Source organism: Pelodiscus sinensis, chromosome 4, assembly GCF_052426305.1.
Source record: "Pelodiscus sinensis isolate ZL-2025 chromosome 4, ASM5242630v1, whole genome shotgun sequence".
In the NCBI taxonomy this organism is placed as follows: Eukaryota; Metazoa; Chordata; order Testudines; family Trionychidae; genus Pelodiscus; species Pelodiscus sinensis.
Genome location: NC_143055.1, coordinates 49539139 through 49554228, shown reverse-complemented (window position 1 = coordinate 49554228; position 15090 = coordinate 49539139). Strand labels below are relative to the sequence as shown.

At 42.6% G+C, this 15090-nt stretch overlaps 1 protein-coding gene across 3 annotated transcripts in view; it reads right to left on the bottom strand.

Moving 5' to 3' along the window:
- Positions 1–14689, bottom strand: part of DCUN1D4 (defective in cullin neddylation 1 domain containing 4) — a 57678-nt gene extending 42989 nt beyond the window's left edge. Inside the window, exons 1-4 of one of the 3 annotated variants that reach the window (XM_075930444.2) lie at positions 14499–14681; positions 5777–7465; positions 4491–4636; positions 1667–1737 (exon numbers count right to left, since the gene is read on the bottom strand). Coding sequence is in view for 1 of the 3 variants with exons in the window: in XM_075930443.2 (XP_075786558.1) it covers positions 1667–1737; positions 14499–14523 (96 nt within the window). In the remaining 2 variants the exon portion in view is untranslated. Of the gene's footprint in view, positions 1–1666; positions 1738–4490; positions 4637–5776; positions 7466–14498 lie in introns of those variants that run through there. The other 2 variants (XM_075930443.2, XM_025179927.3) reach the window with 2 other exon arrangements.
- Between the last annotated feature and the right edge of the window lie 401 nt (positions 14690–15090).

Sequence of the window (15090 nt, the reverse complement as noted above, 5' to 3'; positions counted from 1 at the left end):
AAGTTCCTCTTTCGAAAGAAGGCGTTCTTCAATGTAAAGAGGCCGTCTTCGAAAGAGAGCATCCAGACTCGCTGGGTGTTCTCTTTCGAAAAAGCGGATTTCTCTTTCGAAAGATCCGCCTGCAGTCTAGACGCGATCTTTTGAAAGAGCCTCTTTCGAAAGAAGCCTGCAGTCTAGACATAGCCCAAGATACTAATCCAGATAATTTTCATTATCACAAAAACGAGCAACTACAATTACTGAAGCGACGAGGAGTCCTGTGGCACCTTATAGACTAACTGAAGTGTAGGAGCATAAGCTTTCGTGGGCAAAGACCCACTGGCCCCAGGTTGTATGCGAAGTCCCTCTGACTCTAGGCTGCACGTGGCGTGCCTGCTTTAAAATGCACGAGTCCCCTTCAGGGGCTCACGTGCATTTCAAAGCCATGGAGCCCGGGGTCAGCGGGGGACTCTGGGCTCCATGCTACAATGCATGCCACTAGCAGCCTGGGGTCAGCTGGGGGGTCCAGGCTCCATGACAGCTGCTCCTTTGAAATGCGTGGAGGCAACGTTTTCAAGGGGCAGCTACTGCACAGCTGATGTGGGTATCAGCTGTGCGGCAGCTGCCCCTTTAAAATGCTGCCTCTGGTGTTTCAAAGGAGCAGCTGCTGTAGATCCTTTAAAACACCACCTCTGCACAGGGGCAGCCTGCCACACAGCTGATGCACATATCCTTAATCCTCCCTCCCTGGTACTCGAACATGGCTGGAGCCACATAGCCTCCTTATCCCTTCTCCTTGCATGGTGTGGGGAGGGGAAAAGTGAGGGCTGGGAGCCAGAAGTCCTTTCCCCCCTGTGGAGGGTGGGGGTGGGGAGGAGAAAGGCCTTCCCCCTTGCGGGCGGTAGAAAAGATGGGGAGAGCCAGGCCAGCCTCAGCAATGGCCCAACCCCTCCTCGCTGGGAGAGAGGAGGGCCACAGGAGCTCCGTGCTCTCCCCCCTCGTAGGGTGAGGGGCCAGAGCAAACAAGGCCTCACCCCTTGCAGCGTGTGGGAAACTGGGAGCCACATGCCCATGTACAATGAAGGCATGCATCCATGCAGCCTAAATATACACATCTCTCTCCCTTCCGAGAAGAGTATCTCCATGCAGGAGAAACAACTGGGTAACTGAAAGCCTGAAAATACGTGACCTTGCTGGAGCACTATGGGAAACACAGGTGCAGTTACCCTAAACTGCAAGAATGTACATGGCTAGCTATGCTGGGGAAAATACTGTGACTGTACAGTGAAGGAGACAAGCATCATCAACAGCCAATGCCTCATTGTATTGCTCTAAGTAGACCAATGCATGTTCAGTCCTTGTTTACCCATATTTACTCTAAGGAGCCAGACACTGAATAAATCTGTGAGCACAAGGAACATGTAATTTTCACACATGCTTCCATGCATACCAAAATGTACACATATTGAGACAAGGATTACATTGGACATAGTCAAATCTTAATTCTAACCTCTTGTGCATACATGTGCAACCTTAAGCAATCAACATACTAGAAGTAACTATTAGCTGTGGGACCTTAATGTGGATCCTCCCAAACCCATTCTTCTCCCACAAAAAAGTATAATATTCTAAATATTTTAGAGTAAATAAATTAGCTATTAATAAAGAGAAAATTGCAAGTTATTACCAGCCTATTGAGGGTGTGGTAAATCTTGTGAATATTTGCCAGTGTTGATAGATGAGAGTTCAGCTGAAAATCTAGAGGAAAAACAGAATTTAGTTTGGTCTCTTCTCTTGGTTAAAATTACATTATGGAATATAGTTTTTACTGCTAGAAACAAGATTTTATGCATTCTCTTTAAAAAAAAAAAACCCACTATCAGGCTCTGTTAAAGCCTGAGTGAATACTTCTCAACATAAAAAAAACACTATGCCCCATTTTTTTGGGGAAGGGACTACAGTATATAATTTTTGCCACAGCACAGGAATTAAGTACAACTTACTAAAACAAATTGTATATATATATTTTTAATCACACACAAGATCTCCTCCACTGTAGGCAAAATTAAAATAAAAAAAAACAACCCACCACACAAGTTCATGAAGATGAATTTAACCAAAAAAAACAAAAACCACCCGCCACACATACTCCGCCCCCTACAGAATCCATGAAACTCTCTCATCCGTCCCTATGCTAAGTTAATATCCCAAGCACATTTATCATAAACATTACATTAAGTTAGTTTGATTTTTAGAAAGGAATGTATATATTCTCCAACAAAAGCAATGGAAACATTTACACAATACCCGTGTTAATTTTGACTACAGACACGAGAGGCATAAAGCAGCAATAACTAGCTAATGAATGAAAAAGATCATTTTGTATTTCCTTACTTTTGATGTCTCATGCAATATTTTTAACCTAAATTATATTTAGATTTTAAAAAAACTCCTCCCCCCATGACCATGGCTTCTCTTCATGTCCAACACTAATAGTGTCAATGGAATTCCTCCATGTAAGCAAAGTGCAATATTCTTGCTAAAAAAGTATGACAGGTTCCAAACCCATCAAAAGTTAACCCTTGTCAGTAGTGAAGCATAGTCCAGCCCCAAAGAAAATAACCCGAGAAGCATTCTGTTTGGGACTAGTCAGGCAAACATTACCAAATGTTGTGATAAATAGCCCTATGAACTTAGAGGAGACCAAAAATGGTAGTGGACAGTCGTGCAAGACAATTTCAGCAGCCCTCTCTGAACAGCCGTAGAGATATCAAACACAGCCAGCATAACACTCCTGTATAAAAGAATTTTACTTTGAGTATCCACTAATACTAGGGTGATCAGATAGCAAATGTGAAAAATTGGAATACTTTTTTTTTGGGGGGGGGGGGGGGGGACGCAGCAGGAGGGACGGAAGAGAGCATAGTTGCTATACAAGACAAAGCCTCTAATACCAGGATATGTGATCACTATACTACATGTTTTGTTAGGCTTTAAAGTGCTACCATACTGTTTGTTGTTTAAGTTTATCCTATACAGACTAACTCGGCTACTCCCCTAACAAGCTTTAGATACTAATACTAGTCATTATATTAAAGCATTTCCATACAGGAACATTATGTTCACCTCTTTTCAGTTTCTAAACAAATAAAGAAAGTCACAGAAAAAAAAAATATATAATTTCCACACCTCCATCTTTAATATTAAAAAAAAAAAAAAAAAAGTCCCCAGAAAACACCGAGGTAAGCTATATGAAGCATTAAAAAAAAAATTAAAATTACAATACAATTCAAATTATGCTCATAGCAAGTACTCTGTTGTAAGTGAAAAGGCGTAACGGAGGGAAGTCCCAACTTTTAAAGAACACATTATGCATGGATTTGGAATTCTCATAATAGTGGATTAAACATAGTTTTTTAATTCAGTACCTTGTCTTGAAAGAATAATTTTACTGATCTACAATGTTGTTCCTTACCACAACACACATAGCTTAATTCAATGGCAGACCGCTCTGCCATACTGTTGGATTTACTCTGATTTTTTTTCCAGACAACAAGATTGATTTAAAAAATGCACTGAGCACCAAAAGTGGAGTTATTCTATATAAATTATCTATCTATTTAATATGAATGAGTAGTCTTATGGCACCTCAGAGACTAACAAATTATATACAGTATCATGAGCTATTTTTAAATCCATTAATGAGTAGTCATTCTTCTACAACGGAATTTGATACACCAACTACTGTACAAAGAGTGCAGAATTGACCTTCATATGCAAATATGACAGATTCCCTAGCTTGAACAAACATACTTGGATGTCCCATTATAAAACCAGCTTTCCTTACATTCAACACCCCATTAACATCAAAAGTCTGGGACACTTCCAGCCTCATTAGCACCCTCACTACAACTGACAGGTACTTTTTTCCCACCCTCCCTTCTTCCTTCTTTTTCTGTTATAAATTAGGATTCCCCTGTTTTTTTCTCCACTCAAGCTCATCTGAAGAAAGTGGGTTTTGCCCATGAAAGCTCATGATACTATATAACTGTTAGTCTTTAAGGTGCCACAGGACTACTTATTGTTTTTTAAAGTTACAAACTAACATGGCTACCCTTCTGAGACTTTTTAATATGGTAAGTAATTCCAAAAACAAAGGGTCTGAGTAGCAAAATCAGAAGAATCCCTTTAAAAAAAGACTAGCTGAAATATCTATAAACACTAAAAAACATTTGCAGATTTTTTGAGACGTGGTGGTAAGTATACTTCATTGCTACAGCAGGCCTGAGTTTGGCTTCCTGTTTAAAAAGAATTCTCAATCAAAAAAAATTTTAGGGACTAGAAATCATTGCACCTGAAATATACTCTGCCAAAATGAGCATTGCAACAATGCTGATGTTCTCGGGAGAATCTTTTTATTTATCATTTGCTGAAATGACAACTGCTGTAACTGAGTCAGCAATGGAGAACCTGTGCTATATCACAAGGCGCATGCAGTATCACATATATACCTTCCGTCCAAAGATGTGAAATAGTAACACAAAGTCAACTCAAGAAGGATCTGGACACTTCAATCAAAATGAATAAAAAATAGTTTCCGGTACTAATTTTTTTTACTCGAGTTTATAACTTGACCTCTTTATCATCAGTTTTCCTTCTGAAAAATATCAAATAATGTATATTATAGTAGTACAAGTAATCGTAACAGAGTGATCAAATTTCCTCACCCTGAGGATTTCAAAGTCTAAATATTTTCTGTTTCTAGAGGAAAGTTCCATATAGTGTGAAGTTACATATCCAGAGTAACATAGCAGAGTGTAAATGAGCTGAAAAGTTAAATTGCTTTATTTTAAACTAACAGTTACAGTAATTGCAGGTTCTACTTATAAAATATTGTGCCTAGCATTGTTACATCTAAAATATGATTTAGAATCATACAATCATAGAATATTAGGACTGGAAGGGACCTCAAGAGATCGAGTCCAGTCCCCTGCCCTCATGGCAGGACTAAATTAAATAATTCCCATTAAAAGATTTAGTTATTTAGGGTCTTCAGAGACACTTAATTTATCCTAATATCTATTATACTTTCTAGGGCTGTCAAGTGATTAAAAAAATTAATCACAATTAATCGCAATGTAAAACAATAAGAATACTATCTATTAAGTATTTTTGGATGATGTCTACATCTTCTAATATATTGATTTCAATTATAACAGAATACCAAGTGTATAGTGCTCATTTTATATTTATTTTTTATTACAAAACACACTGTAAAAAAACAACCTTCAAATCACCTCATTGAAGTATTGTAGTGCAAATTCCATCATGAAAGCTGAACTTTAATTATTCTGTATAATCAATATATTTGTGCCCTATTCAAAAGGGTTCTTTTTTAGCTCAGCCTCAGCTGTGGGAGGCATAGGGCCGGAGGGGGGGTAGACTATGCCATGGTCAGTGCAGAGTTCGGGGGGGGGGGCTCAGCCCCCAACTGCAGGTGGCATAGGGCTCAGGGATGGGAGTCAGCCCCCAAGCTCAGGAGAGAGGTCAGCCCCTGGGCTGGGGAGGTAGACCCCACCATGGGCAGTGCAGAGTTGGGGGGGGGGGGGGACGACTCAGTCCCAGAATCAGATGTGGGGGAGGGTCAGTCCCAGGAGGCAGAGAGGGTGGTTTGGGTGAGCCCTGCCCCAGGGGTGGGGAGGGGGAAGGGGAGGAAGAGGAGAAGGGGTCAGCTTGGGCAAGACACCTCCCTCCCCTCCCCCCCCCCCAGCTGTTTTATTTTACAAAATATGGTCACCTGGGAGGGGAGAGGGACGAGTGTCAGGGTCTTTACTTTTCTTGTTTACTTCTCCATTGGAGCTGGAACCATGTCTTCAGGTTTCTTCCTCCTTTATGGCTGCTTCATTTTTCCATGTCTCCTCTGGTGGTGGTTTGCATCACTGATCCTTAACAGAGACAGGCTCTGCAGCAGCTCATGCTGCTTTGCGGATCTCTGATTAATGCAAGTTAATTCTGCCCTGCCTTAATCACAGGCATTAACGCCCACTAATTGACAGCCCTAATACTTCCTAATAGTTCTTGTCGGTTGGAAAGATTTTCAAATTTTAAAATTAATATTTTCAAAAATTCAAGCTGTATATCACATTTGATAGATCCGACACAAAAATGTTTTCTAGGGTTTTTTTTTTTTGTTTTTAGATACAAAAGCAGTTAAAACCTAGTTCAGCAATGGGCAACTTACGACTAGTGAGTGGGCTGCATGAATGGCTCTCCTTCACCTCCGTGGGCTGCAAGATTGTTGAAACCAAGATGGTCTCCTGGGATAGGGCAGTTTTGCTAACTGCACTTGTGTACCTAGAATTTGTAGGGTGTACTGATTGAATCCTAGCAGTGCTTTGATTAGATGCAGAGGGAGCACATGGCTCTCTCAGTTACCATTGTGTACATTAAGCATGTTCTTCACTTCATGTGCCCTTACTTTATGTGCATGACACTTTCATAATACTGGTAGGAAAAAACCTATGTGGACAGAAGCCAGCAGAATCTAACAACTCTGGACAACAGTAAAAGTGTAAGTGTTTCATGAGCTGAATAGAACCCCAATGGGTCACAAGGATCCCATGGGTTGCCCACCACTGCTGTAGTCCATCGCAAGTTGATCATATTCATGTGGACATTACTAATGATAATGTGAAAACAGAAGACATTTTAATTCTAATCCAACAAAAACAAACAAAAACAAAAGGAAAAGGAAAAGAAAAAAATATATATTTTTGTAACTGGCAGAGTGGTGATAAACTTCCTGTTTTGGTTTTTGAATGTGAGAGGATATTTACTTTTCATAATTAAATTAGGTATGTAAAGACCCCTCAATAATGTTAACTGTTAAAATGATAAAAATGAATTGTTTAACCGGGCTCTGGATAGCTCACAGTGTGACAGTGATAGTGACATAGAAAAACTCTATAATAATGGGGGATTTAAATTATCCCCATATTGACTGGGTACGTCACCTCAGGAAGAACTGCAAAAATAAAGTTCCTCAAGAGCAGCTGGTACAGGAACCCACCAGGGGAGAGGCAATTCTAGATTTAGTCCTGAATGGAGCGCAGGATCAGGTCCAGGAGGTAACTGTTACAGGACCGCTTGGGAATAGTGACCATAATATAACAACATTTAACATTCCTGTGGTGGGAAGAACACCTTAGCAGTCCAAAACTCTGGCATTTAATTTCAAAAAGGGGAATTATGCAAAAAATGAGGAGGTTAGTTAAACAGAAATTAAAAGGCACAGTGACAAGAGCCAAATCCCTGCAAGCTGCATGGAAACTTTTTAAAGACACCATAATAGAGGCCCAACTTAAAGGTATACTCCAAATTAAAAAACATAGTAAGAGACCTTAAAAAAAGTCACCCTGGCTTAACCACCATGTAAAAGAAGCAGTGAGGAACAAAAAGGCATCTTTCAAGAAATCGAAGTCCAATCCTAGTGAGATAAATAGAAAGGAACATAAACACTGTCAAATTAAGTGTAAAACTGTAATAAGAAAAGCAAAAAAAGATAGAGGAACAGCTAGCCAAAAACTCAAAAAACAACAGTGAAATGTTTAAGTACAGTAGAAGCAGGAAGCCTGCTTAAAAAAAAACAAAAAAAAAAAAAAACAGTGGGTCCCCTAGACAATCGATACACAAAAGGAGCAATCAAGGATGATAAAGACATTGCAGAGAAGCTAAATGATTTATCTGCATCAGTCTTCACGGCTGAGGATGTTGGGGAGATTGCCATCCAGTCCCGGTGATTTGTTCACGTTAAGTTTTTCTATTTGTTCCATAACTTCCTCTAATGACACTTCAGGCCAGGACAGTTCCTCAGATTCATCTCCCACAAAGGACAGTGCAGGTTTGGTATTCACCCAAGGGTTCTAAAAGAACTCAAATGGGAAATTGTAGAACTGTTAACTGTGGTTTGTAATCTATCCCTTAAATCAGCTTCCGTACCTACTGACTGGAAGATAACTAACAGGACACCAATATTTAAAAAGGGCTCTAGAGGCAATCCCAGCAATTATAGACTGGTAAATCTAACATTGGTACCGGGCAAATTAGTCGAAACAATAGTTAAGAATAAAATGGTTAGTCACGTAGAAGAACATAATTTGTTGGGCAAAAGTCAACATGGTTTCTGTAAAGGGAAACCATGTCTTAATAATCTATTAAGAGTTCTTTGAAGGAGTTAAACATGTGGACAAGGGGGAATCCAGTAGATATAGTATACTTGGATTTTCAGAAAGCCTTTTACAAGGTCCCTCACCAAAGGTTCTTGTGTAAATTACACTGTCATGGGATAAGAAGGAAGGTCCTGTCATGGATTGAGAACTGGTTAAAAGACAGGAAATAAAGGTTAGGAATAAATGATAAATTTTCAGAATGGAGGAGGGTAACTAGTGGTGTCCCTCAAGGGTCAGTCCTGGGACCAATCCTATTCAACTTATTCATAAATGATCTAGAGAAAGGAGCAAGCAGTGAGGTAGTAAAGTTTGCAGATGATACTAAACTGTTTAAGATCGTTAAGACAGAAGCAGACAGTGAAGAACTTCAAAAACATCTCACAAAACTGAGTGACTGGGCAACGAAATGGCAAATGAAGTTTAATGTGGATAAGTGTAAAGTAATGCACATTGGAAAAATAACCCCAACTATACATATAATATGATAGGGGCTAATATAGCTACAACAAATCAGGAAAGATCTTGCAGTTATCGTGGACAGTTCTCTGAAAACTTCCACACAGTGTGCTGCGGTGGTCAAAAAGGCAAATAGAATGTTAGGGATTATTAAGAAAGGGATAGAAAATAAGACACAGAATATCTTACTGCCCCCTGTATAAAACTATGGTACGCCCACATCTTGAGTACTGTGTACAGATGTGGTCTCCTCACCTCAAAAAAGATATTTTGGCCTTGGAAAGGGTTCAGAAAAGGGCAACAAAAATGATTAGGGGTTTGGAACAGGTCCCATATGAGGAGAGGCTAAAGCAACTGGGACTTTTCAGTTTGGAAAAGAGACTAAGGGATATGACAGAGGTATATAAAATCATGAGTGGTGGGGAGAGGGTGAATAAAGAAAAGTTTTTCATTAGTTCCCATAATATAAGGGCTAGAGGACACCAAATGAGATTAATGGGTAGCAGGTTTAAAACTAATAAAAGAAAGTTCTTCTTCACACAGCACATAGTCAACCTGTGGAACTCCTTGCCAGAGGAGGCTGTGAAGGCTAGAACTATAACAGAGTTTAAAGAGAAGCTAGATAAATTCATGGAGATTAGGTCCATAAAAGGCTATTTGCCAGGGGATTGGAATGGTGTCTCTAGCCTCTGTTTGTCAGAGGCTGGAGACGGATGGCACGAGACAAATCGCTTGATCATAGTCTTCGGTCCACCCCCTCTGGGGCACCTGGTGCTGGCCACTGTCGGCAGACAGGCTATTGGGCTAGATGGACCTTTGGTCTGACCCAGTACGGCCATTCTTATGGGCAGGGCTGCTCTTGCTCAGCCAGGGCCGCTGCATCACACCGTAGTGGGCCTGGCTAGAGTGCCCCTCCACTCACATTCGACAGGGCGCTGTTCCAGCCCAGCTGTGCCATCAGTTAACTGGTTACCTCTTTACATCCCTGAAGAAAAGGTTAGCAGTGGGCTATGGAACCAAGTTAAGGCTCAAAGCTTCTTCTGAGCTGGCACCACAGCATTAAGGAGACTCAAGACTACAGGACAGATGACGACAGAACCCCTTACTAGTCTGATCCCCAAAACATCACACCTACATCTGCCAGGAAGCCATCAGGCTTTGAACACCATTTTATTAACAAGAGGTAATCCTGTTGGCTCTACACCTTCCAGAAGTCAGCAGTGACCTGGCAAGTTGATTGTGTAGGTACTCAGGAATTAACTACAAGTGTCACTGCACAACTACACAGAGCTGATATTTCACCAGTGGAGGACTCACATCAGGTTTGTTTGTAATGCACCACAACTCGATATGCCTGCACTTCACCCGAAATGCCTGCACTTCATCTCCAGTATAGACTTGAGCCTAAAAACACTGCCAGATACTTTTCTCCTTTATTGGCCTCAAGTTCTCCTATAAGAATTTAAATCAACATTTACTAGTTTTTCAAACCTAGAAATAGAGTAGGTCTTAAACATAGGTAGTATGGACAGGACCGTAGTCATTCAACTGAGTTTTTCAATTAATAGTACTGCTGGCTTTATACATGGTCCCCAGACACTCAGACTTAAACACTATTAATAATTATGGCAGTTCATGTCTTGCTAGCCATAAGTTAGCCTGGTTAGCTCAAGAAACTCTTTGCAGTGTTAGCAGGATGGCACAGGTATGCCTGTGCCATCGAATTAGCTAATCTTCCTCTTTCCTAGTTATATAAGGTATGACACTCCTAAGTGCATTATCACAAATGGTTTTACTTAGTGACAACAAACACTGGGCATTTCATGTAAGGGTATATAAGAATGGACAGCTGCCCAGATTCTCTTAGACTGCAGTGTACAAAAATTTAAATAAGAGTTGTGTGTGGTAGTACAACTTTGACTGTGATGGCAGAATACTTGCTGTATCAACATTTTGAACCATATAACCTGTTAAGATGACCATGTCTCTACCCAGTTATAAAACCCATGTTGTAGTCTTATGACGAGGCCTGGTTTTATTAATACGCCTGAGTTTATATACCACTTTTCAAACTTATCCCACATCTTGGAGAAGTGAAAGTAGGAAAAGATACAGAATGATTTTATTTCACACTACAGCTCTATATGAACACAGATGAAAATGTTTTTAAATCTATTCTCATATCCCCCTTTCTCAAGGCCAATATCTTGTAGCCAAGATTACTACGGGAAGGCTACAAACTGAAAATGCAGTCAGGCCTCATCCCATTCTGCCTAGAAAAGTAAAGGAGGAGAGTCCTATGAGAGGCCAGTGGTCCCACAATCCATGAATCCACCACAAAACTTAAGCTTTAAGTAAAAGTAAACTACTTTCCAGGAGTTTGAAACAGTCCTTCAAGAAAGGAAAGTTATAGCGAAAGTGGCATTAGAAAGTCAGAAGCAAGACAACTACTAACACAATAGCTCACTACTTAGGCTCATGTGATACAACTTGATACAAAATCAGTGATGGATCTTAGAGTACACCAATCTGCCAGACATTCAGGTATCTTCCTGCAGGAAAATTAACAATGCATGTCTACAGTAGCTGAGTTTCATGCAATTTATTGTGTTGGGGTCAAATGGATGAGACCAAAACACAAGAAGTCAACCCAGAGCGTCTGACTGATCTGTGACCACTGAAGACTAGTGTACTGTATAGCACTTTCAATATGATATGGGGCTTGCCTCAGTGTCCTGGGCGAAAACTGATGTACTATGTATTTAGTCCACTGGTTTTCACGCTAGCGTTAACTGTATTTCACTAGCAAGTGACGCATTGCTAACTCCAGATTTCCTAAAATACTTTGTGAACCTTCAGAATTAATTACACAATACAGATGGAGAAAATACTGCCGACATTTTCTCTTGTTACAGTTGGGATTGGAAAAAAAGAGTGGAGAAAAAGGAAGTGCTCCAAGACTATGAGATTCAAGTCTTTTGATATGAAGTTCAGCAGAAAGTGTTTTCTTAATTAAGAAAAAGTGATGACAAATTTGGCTTGGGCAGGTCAATTAGTCACGATCATCCGTGATGTAAACAAAACCAAAAATCTACAGAACCAAGATAGGGAGAAACAATATATAGTGTTTACAAAATGCCCTTCAGCAATTATGACAATCAGGGTCAAAAAGCAAAAGAACCTGCAATATATTTGGCATGTTTCTAAAAGAAACAGGTTACAGTCAAAGTCACTGAGCAACTCAGTGCATAAAAACCAACCAAAAAGGCTGAATGGATTTTAAAACATAGCAAAATTATGTGAATTTATTAAATTTCCAACTTTTAATGTTCAGCTTTAAATCTGAACCAATTTCCTGCAAACGTGGCTTAAGTTTCAGTTCTCACTGAAAATTTAATCTATCCAAATGCAAACAATAGCTGAGAGCATTACCCACATGCACTTGCCTGAAATACAAACAGGTTTATTTCAAGTGGGCTTCCAATAAAAAGTCATGTCTGGGTTTGAATAGATCAGAAAATTTAAGGACTAAATGAATTAGCGTGACAAAACTGAGTAAATGAGAAATACCATACAAGAAGCTAGAACAGAATCATAACCATGGCACACATTTCTGATTTACTATCAATCAACAGTACAATACATTAGTAATAGAAAAAAAACAAAATTTTGGAATGCTTACCTGGGTGTGTGAGACAACTCTACATGAACTCTCTTTAATAGCCATCAAGTTGGAAGTATTGCATAAAACTTGATAAACAGATTAACTGCCATATCTACTGTTTATACTTAAACTATGTAACCAACTGATATTCCCTTTTTTTTAATTCCCCCCCCCTTCATGTTTACTCTTATTTACAATCTTGATCAGAACCAGATCTCACTGTTTTATATTACAGAGGGCAAGCCTACCATGCAAAATTAAGCTGATCTAAGTTAATGTACAGCAACCACAGTAATTATTGTATATACTTGTTTGGAAGCCAACTTTTTTTGGTGTGTCAAAGACTTCCAACACCAGATTGATTCTTGACTGATTGGTAACAATCTGGAGTTAGGAAATCCATCATATAGGTTGCTATGACAAGCACGTAGAATCATTAATCGCATCCTGATACAAAGGACTGTATGATGGACATAGATAGTTTTGCAGCAATGGGGTTTCTCAACTACAGTAGGGTAATAGCTGGCATGCATATTCTTATTTTGGCACCAGACCACCTTGCCACAGAAGTACATTAACAAGGCTACTCCTGAAAGCACTGGTGGATGTTTTACTAAGATCAACACAGGCTACTTAGGGAAGATGCATGATGCACACATCTTTTAGAACACAGGCCTGTTAAGAAAGCTACAAGCAGGGACTCTTTTTCCTGACCAGATTATTACCACTGGGGACACTGACATGTGATCCTAGGAGACTCAGCCTAGCCCTTACTCCCATGGCTCATGGAGCCATACACTGTCCACTGGGGCCATCTTCCACAGGCAGTAGTGATTTGAACTGCTCTCTCACTCCCAGGGGTAACAGAGGATGAAGAGGAACTGCTCCTGAATGTCTTCAGCGGCAGATCAAGCCCATATGCTATTAACCTATGTGGAAGAATAGTTTCTGCTGGAGTAATTGCAAAGAGGCATGGGAAAGTGTCCTATAGAGGTGGAAGAAGCAAGGCAGTCCTCCTTAGGGGACTGAAGAATACCTCCAAGCAAGTTGCCTTGAGATCTCTTTGGCAGATTCATGGGATAACCCAGTGCACAGAAAAATGGTTCTTCAGGAGCCCCCTCTTCCTAACTCTACATGGGAGTAAGAAACAGATAGGGTCCTATCAATTGGTTATTTCACTATCAGCTTCACAGCCATGCAATATACACCATGGACCATGAAATCTGGCCTTCTGTGTGCTTTCACCACATACTATACATATTTCATGGGGGACAGTAGTGGTATGGTCATGCCTAGCTGTGCTCTGCAACCCTGCTTCCCCCCCCACCTGTATGGGCAAACCAAAGCCCTGCCTGCGCTTGGCACCCCTGTACTCTACTACCCCAGGGAGCGTCGCCCCTCAGGGGCAAACCCCAATCAACACTCCCCCTTCCCGCAAAGGGCAGCACGCTGGTCACACGCTGCCCTCCTGCCTCCTACCCCAACAGAGCTATTTCTTCCCGAGATAACTCTGCCCTGGTCTCCCACATCCCTGCGGGGAACACGTCCCTGGCGGCGCTCCCCGCGCAAGGTGCCTAGACCGACCCCCGAGCGGAGCCCCAGGCGGCAACTCGCACTTACCCAAGCTAGGAGAGAGGGCAGCGAGTTGGAGCGCGTTGCACGCTGGGAGTTGTAGTCCCCGCCGGCGCTGAGCCCATCAGCGTTGTGCAGCAGGAGAGACTCCCGCTCCCACAATGCACCGGGCTCGTTCCCCTTCGCAGCCCCTTTCTCCCGCACCGGGCTGACACGAAACCCGTTAAGTTACCCGAGGTGGAACGTGCCGCAAGGCGGCGCGCGCTGGGATCTCCACCCCACACACCTGGGTCCAGAGAGGGACCCTGCGGGGCCGGCGCCGGACTCGAGGCTCCTGTGCGCGACTGGAGAAACTGCGTCACAGGCTCTGTCAGCGCCCGCGGCACCCGCGGGGTCCCCACTAACCTCCCCGGCCGATCCCGCTGCGGCTCCGGGGTGCAGGGCGCCCCGCCAGATACCCCGCAAATGCCCCCACAGGCCCCACGCCGCCCTCGTCCCGCAGGCTTCCCGCCTCGGGCACCGGGCAGAGCCCCTAGGACGGGCTGCGGGAGACCCCTGAGCCTGCTCGCGGCGGGAAGCCCGGCCCAGCCGCTACTCACTGACAGCGGCGGCATCCGAGTGCATTTTCGTGCAGCGCACACACCGCCCGGCCGGGCTCCCTCTGTCTCTGTCTCCCAATCACAGAGCCAAGGCACGAGCCCTCCTGCCCCGCCCACACGTGCACGCCATTGGCTCGGGCTCGCGTGACTAACGCCCGCCTCACTGCGCCATTAGGGCACGCGCCCGTCATTCTTCCTCTGCCGGGCCCACACTGCTCGGCCCGCCTACCTCCTTCCTCTTATTGGTTAAAGGTCTCAACGAGCACCGCCTCCCCGACATATTGATTTGGTCTTGCTTACGTCTATTATTCCAGGCTCTGAAAGCGCGTGCAAAGAACACTACTTTGTGTCTCCCGGGAAGCTTATTGGTCCTGAAGGGTTGGACCACGCCCATAGCCTGTTTTGATTGGTTAACGAGAACGGATTTCTGACTAGTGGCTCTCAGTGGGTGGGGCTGGAGCAATGGGGCGGGGTAGGCGGGCGGGGGATGTGGAGTGGGCCACGGAGCTTTTCACACCTAGCCTGGCCCCGCGGGGCGCTGCGCGCAGATTTTTTGCGAGAGGTTGTTGAGAACCGATCTCCCTGCAGCCCA